Genomic DNA, 22,385 nt, shown 5'->3' with positions numbered 1-22,385 from the left:
CCCTGGGGGGTCAGGGTGCTCCATGGGGGGCTGAGGGTGCCCCTGTGGGGGTTAGGGTGCTCCATGGGGGGCTGGGTCCTCCTGGGGGCCTGAGGGTGCCCCTGGGGGAGTCAGGGTGCTCCTGGGGGCAGCTGGGGGTGCTCCATGGGGGGTCAGGGTGCTCCATGGGGGGCTGGGTCCTCCTGGGGGGGTCAGGGTGCCCCTGGGGGGAGTCAGGGTGCCCCTGGGGGCAGCTGGGGGTGCTCCATGGGGGGGTCAGGGTGCTCCATGGGGGGGCTGGGTGCCCCTGGGGGTGCCCCATGGCGGGATCGGGGTGCTGCTGGGGAGGGGTAGGGTGCAGGGTGCCCTGGGGGGGCTCTGGGTGCCCCTCGTGGGGGCTGGGGCTGCCCCATGGAGGGTCTGGGTGCCCCTGGGGGGTCTGGGTGCCCCTGGTGGGGGTGGGGGAGGGGAGCAGGGGGCCACTGGGTGGGGAGGGGCTGCGGGGGTCTATGGGGCTCCTGGGGGGTTATGGGGCTCCCCGAGGGCCACCCCCTCCTCACACCCCCTTCCTCCCCAGGACGCCCTCATCTTCCTCAGGGATTACATCAGCAGCTTCATCGCGCACATGGGCCCCCCCGCGCCCTCCCCGCACCCCCCTGACGGTACCGGCCCCGGGTGGGGGCACCCCTGGGTGCTGGGGGGGGCACTGTGGTCATCCCTGGGTGCTGGGGACGATGACACTGCGACACCCTTGGGTGCTGGGGACATGGGGGTGCCCCTGGGTGCTGGGGGCAGCGGGAGCACCCCTGGGTGCTGGGGGGGCACTGTGACACCCCTGGGTGCTGGGGGCCGCTGGGGTCATCCTTGGGTGCTGGGGGGACATGGGGGGCACCCCTGGGTGTTTGGGGGGTACTGGGACACCCCTGGGTGCTGGGGGTGGCAGCGGGACATGGGGGTGCCCTTGGGTGCTGGGGGGGACACTGGGGGCACCCCTGGGTGCTGGGGTCCCCTCACCCCCCCGCTCCTCCGCAGCCCCCGGGCGCTGGGGACCCCCTGGGCTGGAGCCGCTGGCGGATGAGGACCCCGACAGCGAGAGCCCCGTCTACTTCCGGTGTGGGGACACTGGGGGACACTGGGGACACCCCTGGGATGGGGACACTGGGGACACCCTGGGGACACTGGGGACACCCCTGGGATGGGGGGACACTGGGGACACCCATGGGATGGGGACAGCTTGGGGACACCCTGGGGACACTGGGGACACCCCTGGGGACACCCCTGGGATGGGGACAGCTTGGGGACACCCCTGGGATGGGGGACACTGGGGACACCCTGGGGACACTGGGGACACCCCTGGGATGGGGACAGCTTGGGGACACACTGGGGACACTGGGGTCAGCCCTGGGGACACCCCTGGGATGGGGACACTGGGGACACCCTGGGGACACTGGGGACACCCCTGGGATGGGGGACACTGGGGACACCCATGGGATGGGGACAGCTTGGGGACACCTTGGGGACACTGGGGACACCCTGGGGACACCCCTGGGATGGGGACAGCTTGGGGACACCCCTGGGATGGGGGGACACTGGGGACACCCTGGGGACACTGGGGACACCCCTGGGATGGGGACAGCTTGGGGACACACTGGGGACACTGGGGTCAGCCCTGGGGACACCCCTGGGATGGGGACACTGGGGACACCCTGGGGACACTGGGGACACCCCTGGGATGGGGGGACACTGGGGACACCCATGGGATGGGGACAGCTTGGGGACACCCTGGGGACACTGGGGACACCCTGGGGACACCCCTGGGATGGGGACAGCTTGGGGACACCCCTGGGATGGGGGGACACTGGGGACACCCTGGGGACACTGGGGACACCCCTGGGATGGGGACAGCTTGGGGACACACTGGGGACACTGGGGTCAGCCCTGGGGTCACCCCTGGGATGGGGACAGCTTGGGGACACCCCTGGGATGGGGGGACACTGGGGACACCCACGGGATGGGGACAGCCTGGGGACACCCCTGGGATGGGGACAGCTTGGGGACACACTGGGGACACTGGGGTCAGCCCTGGGGACACCCCTGGGATGGGGACAGCTTGGGGACACCCCTGGGATGGGGGACACTGGGGACACCCATGGGATGGGGACAGCTTGGGGACACCCTGGGGACACTGGGGACACCCCTGGGATGGGGGGACACTGGGGACACCCTGGGGACACTGGGGACACCCCTGGGATGGGGACAGCTTGGGGACACCCCTGGGATGGGGGGACACTGGGGGCCACTGGAGGACACTGGGGATGGGGACACTCCTGGGGACACCCCTGGGATGGGGACAGCCTGGGGACACCCTGGGGACACTGGGGACACCCCTGGGATGGGGGGACACTGGGGACACCCCCAGGTTGGGGACAGCCTGGGGACAACCCCAGGATAGGGACACTAGGGGACACCGGTGACACCCTGGGGACACCCCAGGTGATGATGGAGGGTCCCCGGTGTCCCTGGGGTGGTGACAGTCCCCGGTGTCCCCCTGGGATGGTGATGGGGGGGGGGACACCATGGTGGCCGCCCCCCAGGTGGTGACAGGGGTGTCCCCGGTGTCCCCAGGGAGTTCCGGTTCACGGCCGAGGTCCCCATCTGGCTGGACTATCGCGGGAAGCGCGTCACCATGGAGCAGGTGACGGGGACACGGCCGGGGGCCACCGGGGGGGGCAGCTGGGGGTGACAGACCCATCCCCGGGGTGGCAGTTGGGTCCCTGGGGTGACAGCCAGGTCCTGGGAGGTGACAGCCGGGTCTAGGGGGGGGACGGTCAGGTCCCTGGGGTGACAGACCTGTCCCTGGGGGTGACAGACCCATCCCTGGGGTGACAGCTGGGTCCCTGGGGTGACAGCCAGGTCCAGGGAGGTGACAGATCTGTCCCAGTGGGTGACAGACCCATCCCTGGGGGTGACAGCCAGGTCCCTGGGGTGACAGCCAGGTCATGGAGGTGACAGACCCATCCCTGGGGTGACAGATCTGTCCCAGTGGGTGACAGACCCATCCCTGAGGGTGACAGCCAGGTCCTGGGGGTGACAGACCCATCCCTGGGGTGACAGTTGGGTCCCTGGGGGTGACAGCCAGGTCCAGGGAGGTGACAGCCAGGTCATGGAGGTGACAGACCCATCCCTGGGGTGACAGACCTGTCCCTGGGGGTGACAGCCAGGTCCTGGGGGTGACAGTCCCATCCCTGGGGTGACAGCCAGGTCCCGGGGGTGACAGCCGTATCCCGAGGGTGACAGACCCGTCCCTTGGAGGTGACAGCCGGGTCCCGGGGGGGTGATGTCACCCCGGGGGTGGCGGCCACCCCTGGTGACGTCCCTGTCCCCGCGCAGGGCGCGCTGGCGGGGATCCTGATCGGGCTGGCCCGGCTCAACTGCTCCCAGCTGCGCCTGAAGCGGCTCTGCCACCGCCAGGGGTGGGGACACGGGGACACGGGGGACACGGGGACACGGGGGACATGGGGACACGGGGGGACACGGGGGACATGGGGAGGACGTGAGGGGTCAGGGGGACACGGGGGGACAGGGGGACGGGGGGACATGGGGGGACAGGGGGTGTGTGGGGACATGGGGAGGATGTGAGGGGTCGGGGGGACACGGGGGGGACAGGGGGACACAGGAGGGACATGGGGACATGAGGGGGCATAAGGGGACGTGGGGACATGGGAGGGACATGGGGACATAAGGGACATGGGGTGATGTGGGGGCACTTGGGGGTCCCCAGGGCGTCCCCATGTCCCCACATCCCCACGTCCCCACGTCCCCACAGCTCACCGGTTCTCCACGTCCCCGTGTGTGTCCCCGTGTCCTCCTTGTCCTGTGTCCCTCATGTCCCCATTGTCCCCCCATCTCCCCGTGTCCCCCCATGTTCCCTGTCCCCCCACCTCCCTCCGTGCCCCCACGTCCCCACTGTCCCCACGTCCTCCTATGTCCCTATTGTCCCCCCATGTCCCCCATGCCCCCGTGTCCCCACTGTCCCTCTGTCCCCCATGTCCCCACTGTCCCTCTGTCCCCCGTGTCCCCACTGTCCCTCTGTCCCCCGTGTCCCCGCTGTCCCTCTGTCCCCCGTGTCCCCACTGTCCCTCTGTCCCCCGTGTCCCCGCTGTCCCCGCAGGCTGCTGGGGCTGGGGAAGGTGCTGAGCTTCGCGGTGACCGAGTGGCTGCGGGACATTCGGTGTCACCAACTGCCCGGGCTGCTGGGGGGGGTGGCCCCCGTCCACGCTGTCCTGCGCCTCTGTGAGTGTCACCCGTGTCCCCGACACACCCCCCCCCCGCCCCGTGTCCCCAGCTGTCCCCCATTGCTGGTGTGTCACTGGCATGGGGTGTCCTGACGGGATGGTGGCATGTCACCAGGGCCTTGGTGGCATGTCCTGCTGTGTCACTGGTGTGTCCTGGTGGGTGGGTGGCAGTGGTGGCATGTCCCCAGGGTGTCCTGATGTGTCCCCAGGGTGTTCTGGTGTGTCCCCAGGGTGTCCTGGTGGGTGGGTGGCAGTGGTGGCATGTCCCCAGGGTGTCCTGGTGTGTCCCCAGAGTGTCCTGGTGGGTGGGTGGCAGTGGTGGCATGTCCCCAGGGTGTCCTGGTGGGTGGGTGGCAGTGGTGGCATATCCCTGCCGTGTCCCCCCGTGTCCCGGGGGGGTGGCAGGGGTGACGCGTCCCTGTCCCCCCCCCCCCGACGCCGTCGCTGTCCCCAGGGCGGGCGCTGCGGGACCTGCTGGCGCTGCCGCTGCTGCCGCTGCTGGGGGGCCACCCCGGGGGGGTGACGCGGGGGGTGACGCAGGGGGTGACGTGGGGGGTCACCGCCCTGGGGGCCGCCTCCGCCTCCGCCGCCATCGGCCTTGGCACCCGCCTGCTGCGCGCCCTCCAGGTGGGGACCCCCCGGGACCCCCAAACCACCCCGGGACCCCCCCAGACCCCCCCTCAAACTGCCCTGGGCCCCCTAAAACTGCCCCAGGGACCCCTTGGGACCCCCAACCACCCTGGGGGACCCCCCTGGGACCCCCCCGGTGACACCGTGACCCCCCCAGACCCCCCTGGGACCCCCCTGGGACCCCCAAACCACCCCGGGACCCCCAGACCGCCCCCCCCCCAAACTGCCCGGGCCCCCAAAAACTGCCCCGGGGACCCTTGGGACCCCCCCGCCCTGGGACCCCCTGGGACCCCCAAACCACCCTGGGACCCTCCCGGACCCCCTAAACTGCCCTGGGACCCCCTGGGACCCCCTGGCACCCCCAACCACCCTGGGAACCCCCAGGATGCCCCCCTGCCCTGGGACCCCCCGGGACCCCCAAACCACTCTGGGGCCCCCCAACACCCCGGGGACCCCTTGGGCTCCTCAAACCACCCTGGGGAACCCCCAGGACCCCCCTGCCCTGGGACCCCCAGCCCCCACCCTGGGACACCCAGGGCCCCCAGCACCCCTGGGAGGGAGCGGGGGGCGGGGTGTTGGGGGCCTGGGGTCCTGACCCCCCAGGCGCTGGCAGAGGCGCTGTACGAGCTGGTGGCCCCCCCGGCCCCCCCGGCCCCTCGGGGCCCCCCAGAGTCCCCGTCTGAGCTCCACCAGGTACCGACCAGTATGGCCCAGTATGGACCAGTTGGGGGAGGGGGGGGTCAAGATGGACTGGGGGTTCCCAGTATGGGCTGGGCTGGGGGCCCAGTATGGCCCAGTTGGGGGGGTGTTAATATGGTCTAGGGGAGGGCTAGGGGGATCCCAGTATGGCCCAATTTGGGGGTCAGGGGCTCCCAGTATGGTCTAGGGGAGGGTTAGGGGGTCCCAGTATGGCCCAGTTGCGGGGGGTGTGTTAATATGGTCTGGGGGTGGGGGCTAGGGGTTCCCAGTATGGCCCAGTTTGGGGTGAGGGGCTCCCAGTATGGTCTGGGGAGGGTTAGGGGTCCCAGTATGGGCTTGGATGGGGTCCCAGTATGGCCCAGTATGGCCCGGTTGGGGTGGGGGTGTTAATATGGTCTGGGGAAGGCTGGGGGATCCCAGTATGGCCCAGTTTGGGGGTGAGGGGTTCCCAGTGTGGTCTGGGGGAGGGCTAGGGGGTCCCAGTACGGCCCAGTATGGCCCAGTTGGGTGTCAGGGGGCTCCCAGTATGGTCTGGAGGACTCCCAGTATGGCCCAGTGGGGGGTCAAGGGGATCCCAGTATGATCGGGGGTGCTGGGGGGTCCCAGTATGACCTGGGGGGGGGGGAAGGGATCCCAGTATGGCCCAGTTGGGTGTCGGGGGCTCCCAGTATGGCCTGGAAGGGTCCCAGTATGGCCTAGCTGGGGGCCAGGCACCTTCCAGTATGGTGTGAAGGGCTCCCAGTATGGCCCAGTTGGAGGCCAGGGGGCTCCCAGTATGGTGTGAGGTGGGGGAGGGCTCCCAGTATGGCCCAGTTGGGGGCCAGGGGGCTCCCAGTATGGGCGGGGGGGCGCTGGAGGGGGGTAGTTGTGTCCCCTGCTTCCCTCCCAGTCCCTCCCAGTTCCCCCAGTGCCTCCCCCCAACCCACCCCCCCTCGTGTCCCCCAGCGCCCCCCCGGCGGCAGCACGCGGAGGAGCCCCGCCCCCGAGGCACGCGGGGTCCCCACCCCCGCGCCCCCGCCCCCAATAAAGCGGCGGCACTGGGAGCACTGGTGGCACTGGGCCGGACTGGTTCTTGGGGGGGAGGGGCCCCAGGCGTCCGTGCGCGCGGCCCGGCCCCGGCTCGCCCCACCCCCCTGCGCCTTACGTCATCGCTGCGTCGGTGGCGTCATCAGGAAGGGGTTGGAGGCGGGAGCGGAGCGGCCGGTTCAGCTTCGGTCAGTGCCGGGGAGGGGAGGGGAGGGGAGGGGAGGGGTGTCCGGACGCCTGGGTCCCCTGGGTGGGGAGGGGGTGACGGGGTGTCCGGACGCCTGGGGGGGGAGGAGGGGAGACAAGGGGGGTTGGGGTGTCCGGACCCCTTGGGGGAGGGGGGGCGACGGGGGGTGGGGTGTCCGGACGCCTGGGGGGGAGGGGACACAAGGGGGTGGGGGTGTCCGGACGCCCGGGTCCCCCTTGTGGGGAGGGGCGGTGTCCCTGGGCGCTGGGTCCCCCCGGGTGGGGGAGGGGCGCACCCGGTTGCGTGTGTGTGTGTGTGTGTGTGTGTGTCCGGAGGGGGTGAAGAGGGGACACGGGGGACCCGGGTCCCTCGGGAGGGGAGGGGCTGCCCGGGGTGTGTGTGTGGGGGGGGGAGGGTGTCCCCTGGGGGGAGGGGCTGCCCGGCCGCTGGGTCCCCGCAGGCGGCCATGACGAGCGACCTGGACATCTTCGTGGGGAACACGACGCTGATCGACGAGGAGGTGTACCAGCTCTGGCTGGACGGGCACTCGGGTGCGCGTCACCGTCACCGCCGTCACCAGCGCGTCCCCAGACCCCCCCGCCGCCCGCGTCCCTGTCCCCTGGGTCCCCTTCCCCACGCCTGCGTCCCCTTTCCCGGGCGCAGGGGTCCCTGGCGGGGGAGGTGCGGGCCGGACCCCGGCGTGAGCGGCCGAGCACCCTGCCCGCGGTGGCCGCGTCCCCAGGGTCCCCGTGTCGCATCGTAGCCTCGTTCCTCCGTGGCCACGTCCCCTGGTGTCCCCATGTCCTCCAGCCCTTGGTGGCCGTGTCCCATGGTGTCCCCTGTCCCTCAGTGGCCACGTCCCCTGGTGTCCCCAAGTCCTCCAGCCCTTGGTGGCCGTGTCCCATGGTGTCCCCTGTCCCTCAGTGGCCACGTCCCCTGGTGTCCCCAAGTCCTCCAGCCCTTGGTGGCCGTGTCCCATGGTGTCCCCTGTCCCTCAGTGGCCACGTCCCCTGGTGTCCCCAAGTCCTCCAGCCCTTGGTGGCCCTGTCCCATGGTGTCCCCTGTCCCTCAGTGGCCACGTCCCCTGGTGTCCCCAAGTCCTCCAGCCCTTGGTGGCCGTGTCCCATGGTGTCCCCTGTCCCTCAGTGGCCACGTCCCCTGGTGTCCCCAAGTCCTCCAGCCCTTGGTGGCCATGTCCCATGGTGTCCCCTGTCCCTCAGTGGCCACGTCCCCTGGTGTCCCCAGGTTCTCCAGCCCTTGGTGGCCGTGTCCCATGGTGTCCCCTGTCCCTCAGTGGCCACGTCCCCTGGTGTCCCCAGGTTCTCCAGCCCTTGGTGGCCGTGTCCCATGGTGTCCCCTGTCCCTCAGTGGCCACATCCCCTGGTGTCCCCACATCCTGCATCTCTTGGTGGCCCTGTCCCATGGTGTCCCCTGTCCCTCAGTGGCCGCGTCCCTGGTGTCCCCAGGTTCTCCAGCCCTTGGTGGCCATGTCCCATGGTGTCCCCTGTCCCTCAGTGGCCACATCCCCTGGTGTCCCCACATCCTGCATCTCTTGGTGGCCCTGTCCCATGGTGTCCCCTGTCCCTCAGTGGCCGCGTCCCCTGGTGTCCCCAGGTTCTCCAGCCCTTGGTGGCCATGTCCCATGGTGTCCCCTGTCCCTCAGTGGCCACATCCCCTGGTGTCCCCATGTCCTCCAGCCCTTGGTGGCCATGTCCCATGGTGTCCCCTGTCCCTCAGTGGCCACGTCCCCTGGTGTCCCCAGGTTCTCCAGCCCTTGGTGGCCGTGTCCCATGGTGTCTCCTGTCCCTCAGTGGCCACGTCCCCTGGTGTCCCCAAGTCCTCCAGCCCTTGGTGGCCGTGTCCCATGGTGTCCCCTGTCCCTCAGTGGCCACGTCCCCTGGTGTCCCCAAGTCCTCCAGCCCTTGGTGGCCGTGTCCCATGGTGTCCCCTGTCCCTCAGTGGCCACATCCCCTGGTGTCCCCAAGTCCTCCAGCCCTTGGTGGCCATGTCCCATGGTGTCCCCTGTCCCTCAGTGGCCACGTCCCCTGGTGTCCCCATGTCCTCTGTCCCTCAGTAGCCACATCCCCTGTGTCCCCATGTCTTCCAGCCTTTGGTGGCCACGTCCCCTGGTGTCCCCAAGTCCTCCAGCCCTTGGTGGCCGTGTCCCATGGTGTCCCCTGTCCCTCAGTGATCATGTCTCATGGTGTCCCCATGTTCTCCGTCACTTGGTGGTGAAGTCTCATGGTGTCCCCATGTCCCCTGTCTCAGGGGCCTGGTGGCTGGGGAGGGGGTGTGTCCTGGAGGAGCAAGTGGGGACCTTGGTGGCCGTGTCCCCATGTCCCTTGGTGGCCACATCCATGGTGTCCCCACATCCTGCATCTCTTGGTGGCCCTGTCCCATGGTGTCCCCGTGTCCTGTATCTGCTGGTGGCCCCGTCCCCTGGTGTCCCCACATCCTGTATCTCTTGGTGGCCCTGTCCCCTGGTGTCCCCACGTCCTGTATCTGCTGGTGGCCCCATCCCCTGGTGTCCCCACGTCCTGTATCTCTTGGTGGCCCCATCCCATGGTGTCCCCACATCCTGTATCTCTTGGTGGCCCTGTCCCATGGTGTCCCCGTGTCCTGTATCTGCTGGTGGCCCCGTCCCCTGGTGTCCCCACGTCCTGTATCTCTTGGTGGCCCCATCCCATGGTGTCCCCACGTCCTGTATCTCTTGGTGGCCCCGTCCCATGGTGTCCCCATGTCCTGTATCTCTTGGTGGCCTCGTCCCCTGGTGTTGCCACATCCTGTATCTCTTGGTGGCCCCATCCCATGGTGTCCCCATGTCCTGTATCTCTTGGTGGCCCCGTCCCCTGGTGTCCCCATGTCCTGTATCTCTTGGTGGCCTCATCCCCTGGTGTCCCCGTGTCCTGTATCTCTTGGTGGCCCCGTCCCCTGGTGTCCCTGTGTCCTGTATCTCTCGGTGGCCCCGTCCCCTGGTGTCCCCGTGTCCTGTATCTCTCGGTGGCCCCGTCCCCTGGTGTCCCCACGTCCTGTATCTCTTGGTGGCCCCATCCCATGGTGTCCCCGTGTCCTGTATCTCTTGGTGGCCCCATCCCATGGTGTCCCCATGTCCTGTATCTCTTGGTGGCCCCGTCCCCTGGTGTCCCCACGTCCTGTATCTCTTGGTGGCCCCATCCCATGGTGTCCCCATGTCCTGTATCTCTCGGTGGCCCCGTCCCATGGTGTCCCCACGTCCTCTCTCCCTTGGTGACGGTGTCCCATGGTGTCCCTGTCCCCGCAGTGGCGGAGGCGGTGGCCCGGCGGCTGCGGGGGGGTGTCCTGGAGCGGGCGGGGACCTCGGTGGCCGTCCTGCAGAGCGACACGCGGGACCACTACCGCACCTTCCAGATGCTGGAGCGGCTCCTGCACGCGCCCCCCCGCCTGCTCCAGCAGCTCCTCTTCCAGATCCCCCCCTCCCGGCAGGCCATGCTGGTCCAGCGGTGAGCACTGGGAGCACTGGGAGGGGACGGAAGGACACTGGGAGGGGTTGGAGGGACACTGGGAGGGGTTGGAGGGACACTGAGGGCACTGGGAAGGGTTGGAGAGGCACTGGGAGGGGGCGAAGAGGCACTGGGGGGCACTGGGAAGGGTTGGAGGGACACTGGGGGCACTGGGAGGGGTTGGAGAGGCACTGGGAGGGGTCGAAGAGGCACTGGGGGCACTGGGAGGGGTTGGAGAGGCACTGGGAGGGTTTGAAGAGGGACACTGGGGGACACTGGGAGGGGATGGAGGGACGCTGGGAAGGGTTGGAGGGACACTGGGAGGGGTTGGAGGGACACTGGGGGCACTGGGAAGGGTTGGAGGGGCACTGGGGGACACTGGGAGGGGTTGGAGAGGCACAGGGAGGGGTCAAAGAGGCACTGGGGGGCACTGGGAGGGGATGGAGGGGCACTGGGAGGGGTCGAAGAGGCACTGGGGGCACTGGGAGGGGATGGAGGGGCACTGGGAGGGGTCGAAGAGGCACTGGGGGGCACTGGGAGGGGATGGAGGGGCACTGGAAGGGGTCGAAGAGGCACTGGGGGGCACTGGGAGGGGATGGAGGGGCACTGGGGGACACTGGGAGGGGTTGGAGAGGCACTGGGAGGGGTCGAAGAGGCACTGGGGGGCACTGGGAGGGGTTGGAGAGGCACTGGGGGCACTGGGAGGGGACTGGGAGAGGTTAGAGAGGCACTGGGAGCACTGGGGGGGTATTGGGAAGGGACTGGGAGGCCACTGGGAGGGGGTAGTGGGGAGTGGGAAGGGACTGGGAGGGTTTAGGGAGGCACTGGGGGCGCTGGGAGGGGTTGGGGGGCAGTGGGGAGGGTTGGGGGCTGAGGGTGGGTTTTGGGGGCTCAGGGCAGGTTCTGGGGGGCTCAGGAGCAGGTTGGGAGGCTCAGGACAGGCTTTGGGGGCTCAGGAGCAGGTTGGGGGCTCGGTGGGTTTTGGGGGGCTCAGGTGCCGGTTTTGGGGTTCGGGGCGGGTTTGGGGCGCAGGGCAGGTTTTGGGGTGCACTCCCAGGTTTTCGGGGTGCCCCCGCAGGTACCACGCCTTCGAGGGGGGCTTCGCGCCGTGCCGTCGGGAGGCTCAGGGACGGGTTGGGCTGCGGGGTGGGGGGCACGGGGCGGGTTTTGGGGGGGCTCGGGAGCAGGTTTGGGGGCGCAGGGCGGGTTTGGGGGTGCAGTCCCGGTTTGGGGGTGCCCCCTCGCAGGTACTACGCCTTCGAGGAGAGCTTCGCCCGGGAGCTGCTGGGGAAGAAGCTCTCCAAGGGCACCAAGAAGGACCTGGACGAGATCAGCGCCCGCACGGGCGTCTCCATCAAGAGCTGCCGCCGCCAGGTGGGCACCCCGAAACCGGGGAGGGCACCCCGAAACCGGGGAGGGCACCCCAGAACCCGGGGAGGGCACCCCAGAACCCAGGGGGGCACCCTGAGACCCCGGGGGCACCCCGAAATCTGAGGAGGGCACCCCAGAACCCGGGGGGCACCCAGAACCCAGGGGGCACCCTGAAACCGGGGAGGGCACCCTGAAACCCAGGGGGAATGCCAGAACCTGGGGAGGACACCCCGAAACCCGGGGAGGGCACTCCAAAACTGGGGAGGGCCCCCCAGAACCCGGGGGGCACCCTGAAACCGGGGGGCACCCAGAACCCAGGGGGAATGCCAGAACCGAGGGGGGCACCCTGAAACCCGGGGGGCACCCCGAAACCGGGGAGGGCACCCCAGAACCCGGGGGGCACCCAGAACCCAGGGAGGGCACCCCAGAACCCAGGGGGAATGCCAGAACCCAGGGGGGGACCCTGAAACCCGGGGAGGGCACCCCAAAACCCCGGGGGGCACCCTGAGACCCGGGGGGCACCCTGAAATCTGAGGAGGGCACCCCAGAACCCAGAGGGGCACCCCAGAACCCAGGGAGCACCCTGAAACTGGGGAGGGCACCCTGAAACCCAGGGGGAATGTCAGAACCCGGGGGGGGACCCCAGAACCCCGGGGGGCACCCCAAAACCCCGGGGGGCACCCCAAGACCCGGGGGGCACCCCGAAATCCGAGGAGGGCACCCCAGAACCTGGGGGGGCATCCCGAGACCCAGGGAGGCACCCCGAAACTGGGGAGGGCACCCCAAAACCCCAGGGGGGCACCCCAAAACCCCGGGGGGCACCCGAAACCCGGGAGGGCACCCAAAACCGAGGAGGGCACCCTAAAAACTGGGGGGCACCCTAAAACATGTGAGGGGCACCCTGACACCTGGGGGCACCCCCAAAGCGGGGGTGGGCACCCTAGAACCCTGGGGGGGCACCCTAAAACCAGGGGGGCACCCCCCCAATTCAGGGAGGGCACCCCCAAACCTGAGGGAGCACCCCCAAACCTAGAGGGCACCCCAAACCGAGGGGGGCACCCCCAAACCTGGGGGGCACCCTCAAACTTGGGGGTTCACCCTGGAATTAGGGGAAGGAAGAACCAGGAATGGAGGGGGCCCCCGAAATTTGGGGGGGGGGCAAGACCGGGGGACCCCAAAACTGGGAGGGGTGCCCCAGCACCAGGGGGAGCACCCCAAAACAGGGGGCACCCCGGAATTATGGGGGCACCCTGAGATGGGTGGGCATCTCAAAATGGGGGGCACCCAGAAATTGGGGGAGGGCTCCTCCAAATGGGGGGGCACCCCAAAAGTGGAGGGAGTATCAGGATTGGGGGGCACCCCAAAACTGGGGGCTCAGGCACCCCAAAATCGGGGGATCTGGATTAGGGGGATGAAAAGTTGGGGGGCAGGGCTGAAATGGGGGGTCCCTGATGCGGAGGGGTCCCCAATATTTGGGGGGGCACCCCAAAATTGGGGGGACCTGGATTAGGGGGGGATGAAAAGTTGGGGGGGTCCCTGATGTGGAGGGGTCCCCAATATTGGGGGTCCCCAAAATGCAGGGGAGGGTGCTGGGGGGAAGCTTGGCCCCATGGGGGGGTTTGGGGTGCTGGGGAGTGTGTGGGGGTGGGGGGATCAGGGGGTTTGGGGGTGCTGGGGGTCCCCCAAATGTGACCCCCCGTGCCCCCAGTTCGACAACTTCAAGCGGGTGTTCAAGGCGGTGGAGGAGCTGCGGGGGCCCCTGGCCGACAACATCCAGCAGCTCTTCCTGCTGCCCCCCTCGCCCGGTCAGCACCCATGGGTGCTGGGGGGCCCCTGGGGGCTGGGGGGGACACGACCCATGGGGGCTGGGGAGGAGGGGGAGCCACTGGGGGGGCTGTTTTGGGGTGCTATGGGGTGTTGTGGGTGCTGGGGGGTGTTCTGGGATCCTGTGGGTGCTATAGGGTCCCATGGGTGCTGGGGGTCCCATGGGTGCTGGGGGGAGCCTGTGGGGGCTTGGGGCACAGGGTCCTGTGGGTGCTGGGGGCTGCTGTGGGGTTTTATGGGGTCCTGTGGGTGTTATGGGGTCCCATGGGTGCTGTGGGGGTCCTATGGGTGCTGTGGGCTGCCATGGGGGCAGGGAGAGTGCTTTGGGGAGCAGGGGGAGCTGGGGGCACCCATGGGTGCAGAGAAGTTGCAGGGGTCCCATGGGCGGTGGGGGGCTTCCATGGGTGCAGGGGAGTGCTGGGGGGTGCCGGGGCACCCGTGTGACGCGGGCACCCATGGGTGCAGGGGGGCACCCACATGATGTGGGGCACCCATGGGTGCGGGGGGGTGCCGGGGGGGGTGCCAGGGGCACCCGTGTGACACAGGGCACCCATGGGTGCAGGGGGGCACCCACATGATGTGGGGCACCCATGGGTGTGGGGGGGTGCCGGGGAGGTGCCGGGGGCACCCGTGTGAGGCGGGGCACCCATGGGTGCCGTCCCCGCAGGGACTACGCCGCCGTCGTCTTCTTCGCCAACAACCGCTTCGAGACGGGGAAGCGGCGGCTGCAGTTCCTGAGCTTCGGGGACTTCGCCGCCTGCGCCCAGCACATGCTGCTGCACTGGACACAGGGCGCCCTGGGTGAGGGACAGCGGGGACACCGGGGACAGCGGGGACAGTGGGGACACAGTGGGGACACCAGGGACAGTGGGGACACCAGGGACATTGGGGGATGTGGGGACACCAGGGACACGGGGTGTCATCCCCTGCGCCCAGCACGTGGTGCTGCACTGGACACAGGGCGCCCTGGGTGAGGGACAGCGGGGACAGGGGGGACACCAGGGACACTGTGGGGACACCAGGGACAGCGGGGACATCAGGGACATGGGGTGTCATCCCCTGCACCCAGCACATGCTGCTGCACTGGACACAGGGCACCCTGGGTGGGGGACAGGGGGGACACCAGGGACACTGTGGGGACACCGGGGACAGCGGGAACACCAGGGACAGCGGGGGATGTGGGGACATCAGGGACATGGGGTGTTGTCCCCTGCGCCCAGCACGTGGTGCTGCACTGGACACGGGGCCCTGGGTGGGGGACAGCGGGGACAGTGGGGACATTGTGGGGACAGCGGGGACATCGTGGGGACACCAGGGACAGCGGGGACATCAGGGACATGGGGTGTCATCCCCTGCACCCAGCACATGCTGCTGCACTGGACACAGGGCGCCCTGGGTGGGGGACAGCGGGGACACCAGGGACACTGTGGGGACACCGGGGACAGCGGGGACATCAGGGACATTGGGGGATGTGGGGACATCAGGGACATGGGGTGTCATCCCCCACGCCCAGCACGTGGTGCTGCACTGGACACAGGGTGCCCTGGGTGGGGGACAGCGGGGACAGTGGGGACATTGTGGGGACAGCGGGGACATCGTGGGGACACCAGGGACAGCGGGGACATCAGGGACATGGGGTGTCATCCCCTGCACCCAGCACATGCTGCTGCACTGGACACAGGGCACCCTGGGTGAGGGACAGCGGGGACACCAGGGACACTGTGGGGACACCGGGGACAGCGGGGACATCGGGGACAGCGGGAACATCAGGGACAGCGGGGACATCAGGGACAGCGGGGGATGTGGGGACATCAGGGACATGGGGTGTCATCCCCCACGCCCAGCACATGGTGCTGCACTGGACACAGGGCGCCCTGGGTGGGGGACAGCGGGGACAGTGGGGACATCGTGGGGACAGCAGGGACACCAGGGACATCGTGGGGACACCAGGGACATTGGGGGATGTGGGGACACCAGGGACACGGGGCGCTGTCCCCTGCGCCCAGCACGTGGTGCTGCACTGGACACGGGGCCCTGGGTGAGGGGCAGCGGGGGGACACATGGGGACAGCGTGGGGACACCATGGGGACCCCTCGGCATTGGGGACCCCCGGGGTGGGGACACGGTTCCCCTGTCCCCCTGTGCCCACAGTCCCTGACACCCCCGATGTCCCCAGTGTCACCGTGTCCCTGATGTCCCTGTGGCTTCAACAGCCCCATGTCCCTGATGTCCCCGTGATCCCCTCCGGTGTCCCCAGTGTCCCCATGTCCTCGCTGTCCCCGTGACCCCCTTGGTGTCCCCAATATTCCCGTGTCTCTGATGTCCCCATGACCCCACTGTGCCCTTGGTCCCCCCGGTGTCCCCACAACCCTGGTGTCCCAAATGTCCCTGATGTCCCCATGACCCCGACACCCCCATGATGTCCCCAATGTCCCCATGACCCTGATGCCCCCAGTGACCCCATGATGTCCCTTTTGTCCCCAATGTCCCCGTGTCCCTGATGATGCCATTATGTCCCTGTTGTCCCTGAACTCCCCATGTCCCCAGTGACACCATGATGTCCCCACTGTCCCCGTGTCCCTGATGACCCCATGATGTCCCTGTTGTCCCCACTGTCCCCGTGTCCCTGGTGAATCCATGATGTCCCCAATGACCCCGTGACCCTGATGTCCCCACTGTCCCCGTGTCCCTGATGCCCCCCTGCTGTCCCTGTGTCCCTGATGCCCCTCTGATGCCCCCACTGTCCCCATGTCCCCAATGACCCCCTGATGTCCCCGATGCCCCCACTGTCCCCGTGTCCCCGATGACCCCCTGATGTCCCCAATGCCCCCACTGTCCCCGTGTCCCTGATGCCCCCTGCTGTCCCTGTGTCCCCGATGCCCCCTGATGTCCCCACTGTCCCCATGTCCCCGATGACCCCCTGATGTCCCCAATGCCCCCACTGTCCCCATGTCCCCGATGACCCCCTGATGTCCCCAATGCCCCCACTGTCCCCGTGTCCCTGATGCCCCCCTGCTGTCCCCGTGTCCCCGATGCCCCTCTGATGCCCCCGCTGTCCCCGTGTCCCCGATGTCCCCATGACCCGGCGATGTCCCCGTGTCCCCAGCGCCGGAGGCGGCGGAGCCGGACGGGGACCTGCCCAAGTCCTTCCTGCAGGACCTGAAGGAGCTGAAGGTGCTGGTGGCCGACAAGGACCTGCTGGACCTGCACAAGAGGTGACAACGGGGACACCCGGGGTGTCACCCGCCCCCCCCACGACACTCGGGGTGGCAGTGGGGGGGTCACCCTGACACCTGGGTGCCCCCCCCAGCCTGGTGTGCACGGCGCTGCGGGGGAAGATCTCGGTCTACAACGAGATGGAGGCCAACTTCAAGGTAACCCCACCCCCACCCCCACCCCTGGGTGCTCGGGGGGGGGAGGGGCTGCCCCAAACGCCTGGGTCCCTTTGGGGGGGGGGCACCCCAATGCTGGGGTCCGTGGGTGCCCTGGATGCCTGGGGGGGGCGGTGCTGGGGTCCCTTGGGGGGGGCTCCCTGGCTGCCAGGGTCCCGGGTGGGGGTGGGGAGGGGCTGGGGGTGGGGGTCCCCTAAGAGTCCTGGGACCCCCCCACGCCTGGGTGCCCCCAGCCCCTCTCGCGGGCGCTGGTGAACGTGGGGGGGAAACTGACCCACGCCCGCGACGTCCGGGACTTCTTCGTCGACCTGGTGGAGAAGGTGAGGGGGGGGCACCCCCAAAAACCCCCCGAACCCCCCCCAAACCCCCCCAGAGGGGCCCCCCAAAATGAGACACACAGCCCCCCCGGGGTGCTCTGGGGGTGGGGCCGAATGGGGGGCTGGGATTTGGGGTCCCCTGGGTTTGCGGGGGGGTTAGGTTGTGGGGGAGCGGAATTTGGGGTGTCCTGGGGTTTGGGTGGGGAGTCCAGGGGTTCGGGGGGCTGAAGGGGTTTTGGGGTGCAGGGGGTGACTGGGGGGCTGTGGAGGTTTGGGGGGCTGAAGGGGGTTTTGGGGTGCAGGGGGGCTGTGGGGTTTGGGGGGCTGTGGAGGTTTGGGGAGCTGAGGGTTTGGGGGTGCAGGGGGGTCTGAAGGGGGTTTTGGGAGTGCGGGGGGGGTCTGTGGGGTTTGGGGGGTCTGAAGGGGGTTTTGGGGTGCAGGGAGGGTCTGTGGGGCTTGGGGGGGGATGCAGGGGAGTTTTGGGGTGTCCGGGGGTGTTTCGGGGTGCCTGACCCCCCCCAGGTGATCGAGCCGTGCCGCTCGGACAAGTGGAGCCCCGGGGACCTGCGGCTCTTCCTGGGGCAGTACACGGCCGCGCCCCGCGCCCTGCCCGCCTTCCGGTCAGCACCCCAAAACTGACCCCCGAACCCCCGCCCTGCCCGCCTTCCGGTCAGCACCCCAAAACTGACCCCCTGAACCCCCTCTGCCCTGCCCGCCTTCCGGGCAGCACCCCAAAACTGACCCCCCGAACCCCCCGCCCTGCCCGCCTTCCGGGCAGCACCCCAAAACTGACCCCCCGAACCCCCGCCCGCGCCCTGCCCGCCTTCCGGGCAGCACCCCAAAACTGACCCCCCCGTACCCCCTGCACTTCCAACCCCCCTCCCCCTGGCTGCCCCCTAAATTCCGGCCCCCTGAACCCTGCACCCCCAAACTCCTCAGATTCTGGACACCCCCCCAAATCCCAGACCCCTGATCCCCCACTCAAATTCCAGGACACCCCCAGATCCTGCCCCCCGAGCCCCCAAATCCTGGACCCCCCAAGCCCCTGGAGCCCTGAACCCCCATATCCAGAGCCCTGAGCCCCCAAACCCTGCCTGCCCCCCAAAAGGGGACACCCCAAAACTGGGGAGCCCCTGACCCCCCATGGGACAACCCAAAACCAGGGCACCCCAAAAGTGGGGACCCCCAAGAGACAACCCCGACCTAGGAACCCCCAACCCCCCAGAATGGGGCACCCCAAAAATGGGGAGCCCCTGACACCCCCCAATGGGACACCCCAAAACCAGGGCACCCCAAAACCTGAACCCCAAATCCAGGACCCCCCAAACCCTGGAACCCTGAACCCCCAACCCCCAGAATGGGGCACCCCAAAAATAGGGTGGGGCCCCCAAAATAGGGACCCCCCCAACTGAGTCACTGCACCCCGAAATGGGGGAACCCCAAAAAACTGCGATTGGCTGCTGTGGGTGACCCCAAAATTGGGCAGTTTCACCCCAAAACTGGGCTGGGGGGGGCTCCCGAAAGTGGGGGGCTCCCCCTGAACCCCGATTTTGGGCAGGCACCAGGCGCTGTGGGAGCGATACATGGCCGCCATCACCGCCTGCCTCCTGCGCATGTACCACGACTGAACCCCCAAACTGGGGGGACCCCGAAATCGGGGCGCCCCAAAAAACGGGGCGCCCCGAACCCCCCCGCCGTGCCGAAAAGGGGGGTTCCGGGAGCTGCGACACCCCGAAACCAGAGCATCCCGGGACACCCCAACTCAGGATATCTGGAAGGGGGGGTACAGCCAAACCCCGGCACCCCAAAACTGGGGGGACCCCAAAACTGGGGGCCATAAAACCGGGGCACCCCAAAAATCCCAACACGCCGAGAACGGGGGATCCGGTAGCTGCGATGCCCAAAAACTGGGGTGTCCTGGGGGGGCCCCCCCAAAATCAGGACACCTCCCCCCCCCGCAATGCGGGGCACCCCAAAAGTGGGGTGCTCCCAAACCAGGCCATGGAGGAAATGGGGGGGGGGGGGCAAGCGCTGCGACACCCCAAAACCGGGGCATCCTGGGCCCCCCAAAATCTGGAAGATGCGGCACCCCCGAACTGGGGACACCCCCAAACTGGGGACACCCCCAAACTGGGGGCACCCTGAACCTGGGACACCCCAAAACCCGAGTGCCTGGACCCCAAGACACCCCAAAACTGGGTGATGCGGAAGCCAGGACACCCCCAAACCAGGGCCCCCCCAAACCAGGACACCCCCAGAAACAGATGGGGACACCCCAAAACGCGGGGGGTGGGGTGTGTCTGGAAGCCAGGACCCCCCCCTCAAAGTGGGGGACCCCCTTGTAATTTGGGGTGCCCCTCTCGCGTCCCCCCCAATCTTGGGGGGCACCCCAAAAGTGTGTGGAATAAAGCGCCGTTGAAAGCTGAGCTGATTTGGGGGGTCTATGGGGGGTGGGGCAGGTTTGGGGGTGGGGGGTCCCCAAAAATCTCTGAGGGGGAGGGGTGGGTTCCCTGGTGGTGGGGGAGGGAGGGGTGTCCGGATTTCGAGGGGGGAGGGGGAGGCTTTGGGGATCCTTGGGGGGGTGAGGGTGATGTGGGGGAGGGGGTGGGGGAGGGGTGGAGCTGCCGGACGCCTGGTCCATGCGGGGGGAGGGGAAGGGAGGAGGGGGGTTGGTACGGGTGGGGAGGAGCCGTCCCGAACGCTTGGGTGTCCCCTGCCCGCCGGCTTTTTTTTTTTTTGGGGGGGAGGGGAGGAGGGGGGGTCGGAGCGGAGCGGGGTGAGTGTGGGGGAGGGGGTGGGTGCTGGGGTCCCTCTCAGACCCTCCCCCCCTCTCGGAGCTCTTTTGGAGGCCTTTTCCCTCCCTCCCCCCCGCCCAACGTGGATGCCTGAGTCCACGTTGGCCTGAGCTCCCCACCCCCCACTCCTGGGGTTCCCCTCCCCCTCCCCGTCCTCCCCCTCCGCCACCTCCTGGACGCCTGGGGCCCCCGGGGGACACCCCCAAAACCCCCCTTCGAAGGGGGTTTTGGGGTGGGGGTGTCCCGGGGGCCCCAGGCGTCCGGGTGTGGGGGAGCACCCACGGCGTGAGGATCCCTCGTGGGGGGGGGGGGGGGGACCCAGGCTTGGGGGTGACCCCCCCCTCCCCCCCCAGGACCATGGGGTCCCTGTCCTTCCTCTTCCTCGTCGTCGTTGTCGCCGTCGCCGCCCCCCCGGAGCTGGAAGAGGCCGAAGAGTACACGGTGAGGGGGGAGGGGCACTATGGGTGGGGGTGGGGGTGGGGGACACCCGGGACACCCGGGTGATCCCCTCCCCCCCCCCAGGAGTGCACTGATGGGTACGAGTGGGACCCCGAAACGGAGCACTGCAAAGGTGGGGGAGGGGCGCGGGTGCTTGGGGGGCGGGGAGGGAGGGGGGACGACAGTGGGGGACGCTTGGGTCCCCTGTGGGGAGGGGGGATTTGGGGTCCCCGTGCTGCGGGGGTGGGGAGGTCCCCGGGTAATGGCAAGGGGGTTGGGGTCCCGGCCGACCGGGTCCCCTATGGGGAGGGCGGGGGATTTGGGGGGACCCCGTGCTGCGGGAGGGGTGGGGAGGTCCCGGCCGCCTGGGGGGATCCCCGGGCAGTGGGGGAGGGGTGTCCCGGTCGCTTGGGTCCCCAATGGCGGGGGTGAGGGGCAATTTGGGGTCCCCGCGCTGAGGGGGGGGTGGTCCCCTATGGGGGGGATTTGGGGGGTCGGGTGGGGGCCCCGGCCTCCTGGCTCCCCGGGGGGTCGGGGGTCCCCACGCGGGGTCTCCCCCCCCCCAGACGTGGACGAGTGCGCGGGGGGGCCCCCGCCCTGCCGGGGGGCCATGAAGTGCCTGAACCACTTCGGGGGTACCTCTGCCTGCCGCGCTCCGCCGCCGTCATCAGCCCCGCCCCCGGCGCCCCCCCCCCCCCCCCCCCCCCCCCGCCCCGCCCCCGCCCCGCCCCCCCCGGCCACTGCCCGCCTGGCTACAGCCCGCCCCCGACGGCTCCTGCCAAGGTGGGGGCGGGGCTAAGGCGGGGGCGGGGCTAGGCTTCGGGGGCGGAGCTAATGGCTAAGGGTGGGGGCTGCGGCTGGCGGCGTGGGAGGGAAGGGGTGGGTGGACCCGGAGGCGGGGCTAAGAGCTCGGGGGCGGGGTCAGAGGGACTGTGGGCGGGGCTGACACCTTAGGGAGGGCTGTGGGGCGGGGCCAGCGGGGCTGAGGGCGGGGCTAAAATAATGGGAAGGGGCTAAGGGGCTTGGAGAGAGCTTGATGGAGGGTGGGGCAATGGGGCTGGGGCGGGGCTAAGGGGCTGGGGTGGAGCTAATGGGGCGGGGCTAAGGGGCTGGGGCGGTCCTAGGGGCTGGGGAGGGGCTAAGAGGATTAGGGGCGGGGCTCCAGGGAGGATCCTGGGGGCTCAGGGGAGACCTGGGGGTGTCAGGGGGGATTTTTTGGGGGGTCCGTGGCAGGGGGGTTTCTCAGAGACTGGGGGTCCCTGGGGAAGGGAGGGGCGGGTTTGGGGGTCCCGGGGGGGTGACTGCTGTCCCCCCAGACGTGGACGAGTGCTTGGGGCCCCCCCCGTGCCGGCCCAGCCAGGACTGCATCAACCTGCCGGGGGGGTTCGAGTGCCGCTGCCCCCCCGGGTACCGGCACCTGCGCACCGAGTGCGTCGGTCAGTGGGGGGCTATGGGGTCTTCACGGGTGCTATGGGGTGCTGGGGGCTATGGGGGTTAAAGGCCGATGGGGAGGGTTAAGGGGTGCTACGTGGGGGCTATGGGGGGTTCAGGGGTGCTATGGGGTGCTGGGGGGTGCTATGGGGTCTAAGAATGCTGGGGGAGGGTTAAGGGCTGCTATGTGGGGTGCTATGGGGGGTTTAGGGGTGCTATGGGGTGCTGGGGGTGCTATGGGGGGTTAAGAGGTGCTATAGGGTGCTGGGGGTGCTATTGGGTGGTTATGGGGTGCTGGGGGTGCTACAGAGGGGTTAAGGGGTGCTGCGGGCGGTTATGGGGCGCTATGGGGGGTTAAGGGTGCTATGGGGTAGTTATGGGGTGCTGGGGGTGCTATGGGGTGTTAAAGGGTGCTGGGGAGGGTTAAGGGGTGCTATGGGGTGTTGGGGGTGGTTATGGGGTGCTGGAGTCCGCTGGGTGGGGGTGCCGTGGGGCGCAAGGGGGGGGTTACGGGATGCTATG

At 69.2% G+C, this 22,385-nt stretch overlaps 2 protein-coding genes across 5 annotated transcripts; both read left to right on the top strand.

Annotated features, from left to right (window-relative positions):
- Positions 1–860: 860 nt before the first annotated feature.
- Positions 861–7,158, top strand: LOC140660565 (autophagy-related protein 2 homolog A-like). The gene is made up of 9 exons (XM_072881543.1): positions 861–888; positions 1,012–1,090; positions 2,605–2,674; positions 3,370–3,452; positions 4,151–4,272; positions 4,729–4,901; positions 5,508–5,597; positions 6,549–6,817; positions 7,152–7,158. Exons 1-9 carry the CDS (start codon positions 861–863, stop codon positions 7,156–7,158), a joined length of 921 nt encoding a protein of 306 aa, XP_072737644.1.
- Positions 6,686–19,496, top strand: FIBP (FGF1 intracellular binding protein). Of its 4 annotated transcripts, none has more exons than XM_072881402.1 (11): positions 6,686–6,817; positions 7,277–7,367; positions 10,097–10,295; positions 11,543–11,669; positions 14,158–14,291; positions 16,597–16,705; positions 16,801–16,864; positions 17,116–17,202; positions 17,722–17,819; positions 18,758–18,852; positions 18,886–19,496. In XM_072881402.1, exons 2-11 carry the CDS (start codon positions 7,283–7,285, stop codon positions 19,037–19,039), a joined length of 1,152 nt encoding a protein of 383 aa, XP_072737503.1. In that variant the 5' UTR covers positions 6,686–6,817; positions 7,277–7,282; the 3' UTR covers positions 19,040–19,496. The 4 variants fall into 4 exon arrangements, with proteins under 4 accessions (XP_072737503.1, XP_072737505.1, XP_072737502.1 ...); XM_072881404.1 differs by adding an exon at positions 13,375–13,475 and having other exon boundaries at positions 6,687–6,817; positions 18,758–18,971; XM_072881401.1 differs by having other exon boundaries at positions 6,687–6,817; positions 18,758–19,496.
- Positions 19,497–22,385: the final 2,889 nt, after the last annotated feature.

The sequence above is a fragment of the Ciconia boyciana genome, chromosome 16 (assembly GCF_034638445.1).
Source record: "Ciconia boyciana chromosome 16, ASM3463844v1, whole genome shotgun sequence".
NCBI classification, from domain to species: Eukaryota; Metazoa; Chordata; class Aves; order Ciconiiformes; family Ciconiidae; genus Ciconia; species Ciconia boyciana.
Note: the sequence above shows the minus strand (reverse complement) of the source record. Positions and strands in the feature narration are given on the sequence as shown.

Coding starts and splice junctions, on each gene's coding strand:
- FIBP (XM_072881401.1), top strand. CDS start 7,283: ATGACGAGCGACCTGGACATCTTCGTGGGGAACACGACGCTGATCGAC. Junction 10,296..11,542: donor CAGGCCATGCTGGTCCAGCG/GTGAGCACTGGG, acceptor GCCCCCTCGCAG/GTACTACGCCTTCGAGGAGA. Junction 14,292..16,596: donor CTGGACACAGGGCGCCCTGG/GTGAGGGACAGC, acceptor CCGTGTCCCCAG/CGCCGGAGGCGGCGGAGCCG.
- LOC140660565 (XM_072881543.1), top strand. CDS start 861: ATGGGGGGCACCCCTGGGTGTTTGGGGG. Junction 4,273..4,728: donor CCACGCTGTCCTGCGCCTCT/GTGAGTGTCACC, acceptor CGCTGTCCCCAG/GGCGGGCGCTGCGGGACCTG. Junction 5,598..6,548: donor CCCCGTCTGAGCTCCACCAG/GTACCGACCAGT, acceptor CGTGTCCCCCAG/CGCCCCCCCGGCGGCAGCAC.